The sequence below is a fragment of the Asparagus officinalis genome, chromosome 6 (genome assembly GCF_001876935.1).
Source record: "Asparagus officinalis chromosome 6, Aspof.V1, whole genome shotgun sequence".
Lineage (NCBI taxonomy): Eukaryota > Viridiplantae > Streptophyta > Magnoliopsida > Asparagales > Asparagaceae > Asparagus > Asparagus officinalis.
The window spans coordinates 15014788-15026354 of NC_033799.1; the positions used below are offsets into that span (position 1 = coordinate 15014788).

General features: G+C 36.3%; 1 protein-coding gene across 1 annotated transcript; it reads left to right on the top strand.

Annotated features, from left to right (window-relative positions):
• On the top strand, positions 218 to 9552 carry LOC109844797 (chaperone protein ClpC1, chloroplastic-like). Its single transcript, XM_020413941.1, has 10 exons — positions 218 to 322; positions 1498 to 2110; positions 2649 to 2764; positions 2852 to 2974; positions 3080 to 3265; positions 3507 to 3722; positions 4537 to 4754; positions 7344 to 7419; positions 7498 to 7587; positions 8119 to 9552. Exons 2-10 carry the CDS (start codon positions 1555 to 1557, stop codon positions 9295 to 9297), a joined length of 2760 nt encoding a protein of 919 aa, XP_020269530.1. The 5' UTR covers positions 218 to 322; positions 1498 to 1554; the 3' UTR covers positions 9298 to 9552.

Here is an 11567-nt window from a genome sequence, read left to right on the forward strand (position 1 = left end):
ATTTGAAGATCATTTATGTGTTTAAAATTCTTTTTCGAAAAAAAAATCAGATAAATAAAGAAATTTAAAGAATTTAAATGAGTACAAGTTTTCAGCGCCTGAATTTCAAAGTCAAACTAAGCGTCTACTTTAAAATTTTTTTCGGAGCTAAATGGTCCGGGTAAGGAAGAAACCCGACCCATTAACGAGTCAGCCCTACCATTATTAATTCCCATTTTCTTCATCAACAAGACACCAAACTCCCCCTGCAATTGCAAAGAGCCCTTATCTATTTTGGGGGAAGTCGGCCGGTGACGGTACACCGTTGAAATCCTTTTTCAAGGTCCCTTTTTTAATCTATTTCCTCCCTTTAAATCATTTTTATTGCATTTTTAGGGTAATTTATGGTACATTTGTTTTTATTTTCGAATTGGCCCCTCAAATCTTTCTTTTTTATGATTTGATGCTTGTTACAGCTAGGAGTAGAGAAAGAGAGATTAGAGTTTGGATTTGTTTATCGTAATTACTGTCGCTTGGGCGTTGATTTGTTATGTTTTTAAGAATTAAGAGATAGTTTTGAGCCTTTTTGGTTTGAGAATTTAGGGTTTTATTGCACTTGAAGAAAATGAATTGAAGGTGCATTTTCATCGTATTATAACATGGAAAACTGAATTCATGTAGGTGATTGCAAAAGTTTAGGATAAGGTTTCATTGTTCGAATAATCTAAGATGAATATGAGAAGGAAATGCAGATGTCGAGAAACTAGCTAACAGGTGTATAAAGGACGTCTTGAAATTGTTGAAACAATTCTAGTTAAAAAAAAATATTATGAAGTCGATACTCTTAAGAGAAATTGTGCTGTACGATTCCAAACAGTATCCATAAAGACCATGTTGGATAGTTTCCTGCTGGGAGAAATTGCTTCATAGTCAGCTCCGGATATTTGGTTACATATTCCCTGTTCGAGTATTCATCTTTTATGTGTCATAATTTGGAATAAATTTCATTTTTTTTTTGGCTTACACGAGGGTTTTATAAATATTATTACCTTGCTACACTAATGCATTAAGGAAAATGCAATGCCATCTGTAGTGAACTTTTTACATGTAAGATGATTTTCAAAAACTTTCTTGAATAATAAATGGTATGGAGACATTCTCCCAGGTTCCATTTTGATAATGATTTTATGTGGCTATTAATACCTGATTATGCTACAATTTCAAAGAAATCCGCTTTTTCTACTACCATTTTGGTTCATGATTCTTTTCTGGATATCTATTTCATGATCTGTTTTTTCATCATTCTTTGTTATAGTTTGGCTTGCACCTCCTCCATAGTTTACTTGTTCTAGAGCATTCTTTTACTTCTATTGGATTTGAACTATTGTTTGGAACATCTACTAAATCTTCACTGAGAATATATTATTAATTTTGTAAATTGTATCATTTTATTGCTCTCTTTTAGAATGATGTCTTCTAATAATTTTCATTGAACTGTCTCTATAACTATGCCTACAGGGTACACAGAGTTTGGTGAATATATATTTATAAAGATATCTCATTTTAGCGGAAGTCATGGCTACGTTTGCTCAATCAGCTATCCGTCCTGCTCTTGCAACCGGATGCCACAAAAATATACGAGATCCCTCAAAAGCAAACAGGACTACAATGATTTGTCATGTACGAGCACACTCGGTTACAATGAAAGGGTTCACAGGATTGCGTGGATCAAATTCTCTGGATTTTCTATCGAGACCAGTAAGAGACTTTAATTCCATGGTAAAGGTTTCTGTTTCAGCCCGACGAGGGAGGGCTAGTAGAGGAGTTCCTAGGGCTATGTTTGAACGCTTCACAGAGAAGGCCATTAAAGTAATTATGCTTGCACAAGAAGAAGCAAGGCGTCTGGGACACAATTTTGTTGGTACTGAACAAATATTGCTTGGTCTAATTGGGGAAGGTTCTGGTATAGCTGCAAAAGTTTTGAAATCGATGGGCATTAGTCTTAAAGATGCCCGAAAGGAAGTGGAGAAGATTATAGGAAGGGGCAGTGGATTTGTTGCTGTCGAGATACCATTTACACCTCGTGCAAAACGTGTTTTGGAGCTCTCATTGGAGGAAGCACGTCAATTAGGTAAACTGTTTACGCAGCAACTTTTGACCTTATAAGGGAACTGTAAAGGATTTATTTATTCTGCTTTAAGTGTTAATTTATGAACATTTTTTACGTACAATTTCTTCATGAGCTATGACATACAAAATCATCATTGATACCAGTACCATCTTGGTTCTTTCTTGCAACTGGGATTGGGCATGGATCAGAACTTGTTTGTCTGGCATTTTTCTAATTGTTAACCAGGAAACAATGGATGAGAGAGGTACTAGCTACAAGTATATGTATTAGTTGATGCAGGGGAAACACACTTATTAGCTATGTAATCCAAGGATTTTTAGCTCAAATAGTGAAGAATACCCTGGAAAATTCTTTTAAACCTAGAAAGTGTAAAGGAATTTTATATGCTTTGTGCGCTCAGCTATATGAGATAAGGCAAATGAGTCAAAAAACTGCCCGGAATTACATTTAAATCGCATGATATTAAGCATTAAATGTACAGTGTGAAACTACGTTGTAAGAATGAAAACACTAAATTTCTTGTATTGTAAACTTTCAGGTCATAATTATATTGGCTCTGAACATTTGCTTCTTGGATTACTTCGTGAGGGTGAAGGTGTAGCTGCTCAAGTTCTGGAGAGCCTGGGAGCTGACCCAACTAACATTCGTTCACAGGCAAGTTTCAGTATGCTCTTCTCGTTGAGTACAATGGTTGATATGTATTTCTTATTAAACGATTTGAGTACTTTTCAATGTAAGTAGGTTATTCGTATGGTAGGAGAAAATACAGAAGCTGTTGGTTCTGTAGTTGGAGGAGGAGCTGGTAATAGCAAGATGCCTACACTTGAGGAATATGGAACCAATCTAACAAAATTGGCAGAGGAGGTATCTTTACGTCGTTAAAAACTTACAATTGTGGAGTCAGTAATTACATCTTAGGGATACGTACCACAATTCATCATAATCAATAAGTTAATTTTTCTTCTGTAGGGTAAACTAGATCCTGTTGTTGGAAGGCAGCCGCAAATAGAGCGTGTAACACAAATTTTGGGTAGGCGAACAAAGAATAATCCCTGCCTTATCGGAGAACCTGGTGTCGGGAAGACAGCTATCGCTGAAGGTCTAGCTCAACGTATTGCAAATGGAGATGTCCCAGAAACTATTGAAGGGAAAAAGGTTCTTTAGATATTCCTGCTCATTGCTTTCAGTTTGTGCCTTACTTTGCACACTTTACAGAATTAGTTCATATTCTCTTGGAAAACACCTAGTGAATTGCTGAACCTCCTAGATCTCTGAAAACCTGTTGTCTTCCATGTTTTCTTTCCATGATGTCACTATGTATGTATCTATAATTCTTCAAGTATCCTTTCCAAGTGTTTTAAGATCTTTTTGTGGACACTATGCTTTCAAAATTCAGGTGATTACACTTGATATGGGACTTCTTGTGGCTGGTACAAAATACCGTGGAGAGTTTGAGGAAAGGCTGAAGAAACTGATGGAGGAAATTAAACAAAGCAATGATATTATACTCTTCATTGATGAAGTACACACACTAATAGGAGCGGGAGCGGCGGAGGGCGCTATTGATGCTGCAAACATACTAAAACCAGCTCTTGCCAGAGGTGAATTGCAGGTACTTTCACATAATGCAAAATTGTGCTCATGTTCCCTTCAAAATAATTTTCTTTATATAGTAAATGGCTCTTTCTCTCTCTTTCTCACAATTGTTCAAGTCATTCCACTTTCAAATTTTTTTTGTGTCAGTACACTCAGGTATAAAATTCCTCCGAAACCCCTGTGAATCGAGCCCTTTCATTATTAAAAGGTGGAAAATCGCAATATATTTAAGGAATGTAATTGATTGGAGAGAATATCTAGATTGTGTCTACAAGGTAGTATGATAGACATCAATAAGTACTATATTACTTCCAGTCATCTAAAACCTTGTCATGCTTATGTTAATGCTGACAAATATCAGAAGGCAGGTGAGCAAGTACTTCTACTGGATTATCAGAAGGCTGGTGAGCGAGTACTCATGTTGTGCTCCTTCTAAGTATATCATGTATATGTGTATTTAAGTCACATTTGTAAGTATGTACATATTCACGTGTCCAGGTAGATAACGCTTTGACACTTATGGTACACTCAGATATTTGACATGCTTTCGTGTCACCCGTGTTGACTCTCGTGCATTCACCTGATTGCGCTGATTTCCAAATAAAAGAGCATCATTCACTGTGAATGCAGATAAAAGAGTGAGCCAAAAAGTTCTGGGAAATAGTCTTTTTCTGAAATGTTTTATCACTAGACCTCAATCCATCTTATACTCCTAATATGGAAATGCTGGAGTATGTGATTCTTTATTTTATTTTAGATGCTGCTTCTCTCGAAAGGAATTAATGTGCTAAAAGAAGAATTCCTAACCTTTTCTTTTCCATTGTGCTCAGTGTATTGGAGCCACAACCCTTGATGAATACAGAAAGCATATTGAGAAAGACCCAGCTCTGGAAAGACGATTTCAGCCAGTTAAAGTGCCAGAGCCAACAGTGGATGAAACAATACAAATTCTGAGAGGGCTGCGTGAGCGATATGAGATTCATCACAAACTTCGTTACACGGATGATGCTTTAGTTTCTGCTGCACAATTGTCGCATCAGTACATCAGGTTTGTGATCTTAAAACTATTATCCCATCAGTGATATGAGATTAATTGCTTAACTAATTTATATCAAAATTATCTTAAACATTCACATTTTCATGTTGACTACTGCATCTATTGTAAAATACAATGACCCCAAAAACTTTCCAGTTGTGTTCAAGAAACATCTTCAATTGACATATCACCAATTGGTAGGCGGTACCTGTGATGGTTTTGTTCCAAATGGTTGTCAACCTAACAGAAAAAAAGATCAAGCTCTCTCTAGTTTATCTCAGAACCCACCAGTTCTAATTTGTTTCTCTCCCTCTCTCTCTTGGTCTAATCTAAATTATGATCCTGTGTTGTCAGATCCACGCGTAATAGACTGTCTCCCCTTCTATTTGTTGACGCTGACTATTTGCATCTCCCTTCCTCGGTGATGATCTGCCTTACCACCTATCCCTTAATTATGATCCATAACCTCCTCTCAACCTGAATTAACCCTCAGTTTGTACCCTCAGTTCACTCCACTCCCTCCACTAATTAGCCTGCAAATTTCTAAAAAATTCTAAAGATGTCGAGGACTTTGACCAAGTAATGTCCTTACCCATCACTACTCTTAAGTTAAATTAATTCCTTTATTTTACACCATGAAGTCAATTTTTAATTCTAGCCTGGTTGGATTATGACAATCTTAGAAGTTCATTATAGTTTACTGAGAAACTGATAATAATTTATGGTAGTTATGTGAAATTTCACATGAATGAAACAATGATTTTAGTTTGCTGTGAACATTGTTAGGGAGGTATTTGAAATTTATCAGTTCTGGGTGTTTACTATTTTCCAGAGTACATGTTAGTTTAGTGATAAATGATGTAACATTCATTATAGTTTAATGTAATATATTACAGCCTATTTTATACCTTAATATATTATGATTTGTTTGATGATCCTTCTAGTTTAAATGGAATATATAGGACTGGAAGAGCTTATACAAAACTGGCGATAGGAAACTAAAAGAACAAACTTGGGAAAATGATCAGAATACTGCAAGAGTGGAAATGATAATTCTGTTATGGTATTAAACAGATACAGGAATATTTAAGCTATTAGTTATTGGACAACTCAAGAATTGCAGATCGTTGTCTTGTTAGTAATTAGCTTTTATCAAAGTGATTGAGGGTTTTTGGTTCTTTGTATAAATCATTCATTGTTTCAAAATGTTCTGAATTTTAATAACTCATGAGGTGCGAGCATTCGTTACGTGTGTTAAATGTTCCCCATTTTGAGTATACTTATTGAACCATCTAATGTCTTTTAGAAAACATTAGAAAGAACCAAATAACTTGTTTGACTTTGGTTTGGTGTTTTCTTGTATTAATTTGTATATTGTAAACATTCTAGTTAATACATACTTCCACATGATATAGAAAGAAACTATTGGTATACTGGGTATGTGGTGGTTGCTCATTTTGCTAAATGATCTATCAAGAGATAGACATGTGATCCACCTTACTAGCCACATCAAATTAGTGGCCTCACCGCCCTTTATTTAACAAAATGAGCCGCTGCCTCAGTGCCTCGTAACCATCAACCCTGTGCGCGTGCTTGTTCAATCTGTCAGTTTATTCATTTCTTAACCTTATTTTGTTGTTTGATTATATTTTGGTTTGGTTCAGTTATTTGGTACTGGCAGAACTATGCTCCCCCTATGAACATTAAGATTTCATTCTAATGACTTATGATTTTTGGTATGAACAAAGTAGTTGTATTTCAAGTTGTTAGCGTTCTGTAAATTATTTTTCTCAATTGAACAATGTTGATGAAGTTCAAATATTACTGATGCAGGGAAGGATCTGAATTGATTTTTTAGATTACAGATTAGATTGGACTTATGGGATAGTTGTTTACTTGTTATCAACCCTATAATCTTCACATAATTATTTCCTCTCGTCCTAACAACCTTCTCTACTACTTATGTATGAACTGTTAATGTTTACCATATTTTATTTGATTGAATTAAAAAAAATTTAACTTGGTTATCCTATATTCTAGGATTTAAGGCATTAACATGTCAATTTTGTGTATACTCTCTCTTTGTACAAAGCATATGTATTCATTATATTGCAGGCTCTTTAATCGTTCTTGTAGATGCATGTCGATCAGCCTTTTAGATCAGAGAGCATATGCAGAGAAGTCAGCAGAGCATATGAAAGTTGATGCACCTGAGAAACTGTTAAATTCTTTCACATACTGTGCATCAGTGAGGCATCATTATGTGGGGCTTGATTTTGTTTGTAATGTTTTATTGCCCCAAATACCTTATCGTGTTCATATAACCACGTCTGTTCGTTGTTCCATTATAATTTTCTGGCTTTTGGCACACTTGTTTCACGAAATTTCTCATTACCTCCAGACATAACATTGATTGCCAGAAAAGAACCAAATTCCAAGGCTTTTTAGAATCTCGTAAATTTGACGCCAAAAATGAAATTGAAATGATGTTTGAAACATGTCATAAATATAATAAACTTTTTCTACTATGCGATAATTCAAAAGAACGTTTATTTGGGTTGGATTCATTTCCTATGTTTCACCATCATAATTGTTTTGCAGTGACCGCTTCCTGCCTGATAAAGCTATTGACTTGATTGATGAAGCTGGTTCCCGTGTCAGGCTCCGCTACGCACAGGTACAGAAGTTGCTACTTGCTATATACTGGAATTTCTCTGTCGAGACTATTCTAATTGGGATAATGTGACATGGTCAGCTTCCTGAAGATGCCAAAGAACTTGATAAGGAGCTCAGGCAGATTACAAAAGAAAAAACTGAAGCAGTTCGTAGCCAAGATTTCGAAAAGGTGAGTCATTGAATTTCTGATAATATGTTATGTCTACTTTGTGAAACTATAATCTGCATCAAGATGAATAAATATAGTATTCTTCTCAAGCATCAATACTTTATTACGAAGAATTTTACTCTTGAAAGTTGAAGATTGAAGATACATCTTTAGTATTATTATTATTATCCTGCTTCGATCTTGCTGGGAAACTGTTTAGTAGATAGTCTGTTGTATTATTGCTGCTAAAAAAGAAAGAATTAGCATATCGAGTTGTAGCACAGTGTACATGAAGGCTATCCTGCTTGTATTAAAAATGACGAGAAAAGAATGAAAATCAGCCAAAACAATGGAGACGGACTTCTTCTTAGTCAGTCTTTTTATTTTAAAAAGAAGAGAAGATTCAATTTGATCCGCAAGAGAATTATAATTTAGTTACTGCCTTGTCTTTCTCGCTCATTTTCTTCTGTTAGATTTTTTTTTGTTACCCTAAACTCGATTCTTTTCATGTTCTTGCTTTGTTCTTCATATAGTCTTCTTGTTTACTGGCAGGCTGGGGAGCTCCGAGACAGGGAAATGGAGTTAAAAGCTCAAATATCGGCGCTCATCGAGAAAGGCAAAGAAAAGACCAAAGCAGAGATTGAGTCAGGTGACGACGGAGCACTCGTCACTGAAGTCGACATCCAACAAATTGTCGCTTCATGGACTGGCATCCCTGTCGAAAAGGTCTCCAGCGACGAATCCGACCGTCTGCTCAAAATGGAAGAAACCCTACACAAACGAGTCATCGGCCAAGACGAGGCAGTCAAAGCCATCAGTCGTGCAATCCGGCGAGCCCGAGTCGGCCTCAAGAACCCTAACCGACCTATCGCCAGCTTCATATTCTCAGGCCCCACTGGTGTTGGAAAATCCGAACTTGCAAAAGCACTCGCAACCTATTATTTCGGGTCTGAGGATGCGATGATAAGGCTCGATATGAGCGAGTTCATGGAGAGACACACCGTCTCAAAACTCATTGGTTCACCACCTGGATATGTTGGATACACAGAAGGCGGGCAGTTAACTGAAGCGGTTCGTCGTAGGCCCTACACCCTCGTCCTCTTTGATGAAATCGAAAAAGCGCATCCCGATGTTTTTAACATGATGCTTCAAATTTTAGAAGACGGGAGATTAACAGATAGTAAAGGCCGAACCGTCGATTTCAAAAACACGCTCTTGATCATGACGTCCAACGTCGGGAGTAGCGTGATTGAGAAAGGAGGACGGAGAATTGGGTTCGATTTGGATTATGATGAGAAGGACGGTAGTTATAATAGGATCAAGAGCTTGGTGACTGAGGAGTTGAAGCAGTACTTTAGACCGGAGTTCTTGAATAGATTGGATGAAATGATTGTTTTCAGGCAATTGACGAAGCTGGAGGTGACGGAGATTGCGGATATAATGTTGAAGGAGGTTTTTGTGAGAATGAAGGACAAGGATATCGATCTCCAGGTGACGCAGAGGTTTAAGGAGAGAGTGGTGGAGGAAGGATTCAACCCGAGTTATGGAGCGAGGCCCCTGAGGAGAGCGATCATGAGACTTCTTGAGGATTCGTTGGCTGAGAGGATGCTCTCAGGCGAGGTGAAGGAAGGAGATTCTGCTATCGTGGACGTCGACTCTGATGGCAATGTTACTGTCTTAAATGGTGGAAGTGGTACGGTTGAGCCTCTTCTTCCAGCTATTCCGGTTTAAATTTTATGTTTTTGAGTTGGATTTTATAGAGCTTGGATGAATTTTGTTGGCGTTTGATGAAAGTTCAGTGTCATGATGTTCTTTGCAAGTTAAGTTAAAATAGACAGATTGAGATTCAATATCTAGATGCAGAAAGTGTTCGTGCGTGTATCTTTACGTTTTGTTGTGTGTTACAATAAAGAAAGCAGGAACATGCTATGTAACTTAACTTCAAAGATAGCCATAGTTTTCATTCGTTGAGAGATCTTAACTCTATGCTTTTATCCTTCTTTTCAATTTATCTCTGTCATGAAAGAGCAGTGATCAAAGTTATTTGCTAAAGTTTGAGGATTCCAAATGTCGGCATAATACAATATGGCAACGTTAATCCAATCTAACAAGTATGATGATATTGGGTTATAAATTTTCAGGGTCTTATCCCTCTGAAAATGCTCAATTAAGGGTTAATTGCGTATCAGGGTCTTATCCCTCTGAAAATGCTCAATTAAGGGTTAATTGCGTAAAGAACCTACGTAGTATGATGGTTTTGAACTTATCCTATAATTTCATTTTGGCAGATATATTCTGGGAGTTAAATTTTTTCTTTTTAAGTACTCTTTTATGTTCTTATTCTTGTGCCTTAAAAAAACAAACCCACCCACCCAGCCAGTCTATATTCTAAAATGAAAATATAACAAGGCTAAATTACACTAAACCCTCATGAACTTTGAAAATCACACTATACCCCCCAATAAAATTTGCAGAAAATCCCCATGAACTTATAGGTAAATCACACTAAACCCCATGAACTTTCAAGATGACTTTTTATGTTGTTTTTTCGGTTCTAATTTACGCGGGTTATCTACAAAACTTCAGGTTCCATTTGACAAGAAGTTAAGGGAGAATGGTTGGAGAAGACCAACTTAAATAACTCTTCACAAAAGGTTAAAAATAATTTAATTCTATTCGGATTTGATCATCAAGAGGAAGAGTTAAAGTTTTTTGTGTTTGATAAATAAATAAGGAATGTAGAACTTAATTATCATAACTATCCTAAATTATATTTATTTTTAATGTTTTATTTCTTATTTTCAGATAGTAATTTTTAACCCTCGTATCTATAGGCAGATTTGTTAAGCCCTCTAAATGAGAGATAACTAACTTTAATCCTTGTAAAATGTTTGTTAGACATTTGACCAAACTAATCAGTCTGGATGGTTAAGAAAGGTTAAACTCCATTAACCCTTCTCTTAACCTCCTGACAAACGGGTAAGTTCATGAGGGTTTTTGTAACTTCAAAAAGTTGTTGGGGGTTTAGTGTGATTTTCAAAGTCCATGAGGGTTTTCTGCAAAACACAGGAAGTTTATGGAGTTTACTGTAATTTACCTTCACAAAGACGGGTTTACTGTAATTTACCTTAAAAAAGGGTCTTTGTGCAATTAACCCAACAATAAAGATTATGGAAAAATTTTCAAAAACCGCCCTATTTGAAAACTTAATTGCAAAAATCGACCCGTTTTGTACTTATTTTTCAAATTTGACCCAGTTTTAGCCAACTGCCTGGCTGAAACTGGGTCGATTTTGACAAAAAAAATCATCTGAAACTTTACGGGATTTAAAGTCCCGTGAAGTTTAATCCTCTGCTAATCCTCCTCTCAAGCATCCATATAAGTTCACGGGACTTGAAGTCCCGTGGACTTTTATTTAGTCCTCCGCTAATCCTCCTCTCAAGCATCCATATAAGTTCACGGGTTTTAAAGTCTTGTGAACTTTTATTTGAAACTGAACTTCAAGGGACTTGAGGTCCTGTGAAGTCTCAGTCAGTTTTCTAGAGAGCTCCACTCTCTGAAAAATTACCCTGCAACTCCATGGGACTTCAAGTCCCGTGAAGCTGCATGTTTTAAAAAACATGCATAGCTAGCCGTGCATGTTTTTTATATACACTGCGTTTTTATAAATGACGAAATATACATGAATCAAACATGCACAACTATTTTACAACAATATGCATGAAATTATTCGCTTCATTCACAACAATATACATGAGTCAAACAATACACACAAAAATCATATATATATTGAATATCAACAATAATCATAAAATTCAGCCATGAATCAAATAATACTCACAAAAATCACATATATAAACAATAATCGATCCACACAATTAACATATTTGAACAATCACAAAAGTAACAAATTTGAACAAAAGAAAATTACATACATCCCAAAAGTCCTCTCCTTCCTCTCCCTCTCTTCCCCCTTCCCCTCGCTCTCCCCCCCCCCCCCG

Excerpts from the sequence above, each read along its gene's own strand:
- LOC109844797 (XM_020413941.1), top strand. The coding sequence starts at position 1,555 with ATGGCTACGTTTGCTCAATCAGCTATCCGTCCTGCTCTTGCAACCGGA. Across the intron at positions 2,765-2,851 it reads CAACTAACATTCGTTCACAG|GTTATTCGTATGGTAGGAGA; the intron begins GCAAGTTTCAGT and ends CAATGTAAGTAG. Across the intron at positions 2,975-3,079 it reads TAACAAAATTGGCAGAGGAG|GGTAAACTAGATCCTGTTGT; the intron begins GTATCTTTACGT and ends TTTCTTCTGTAG.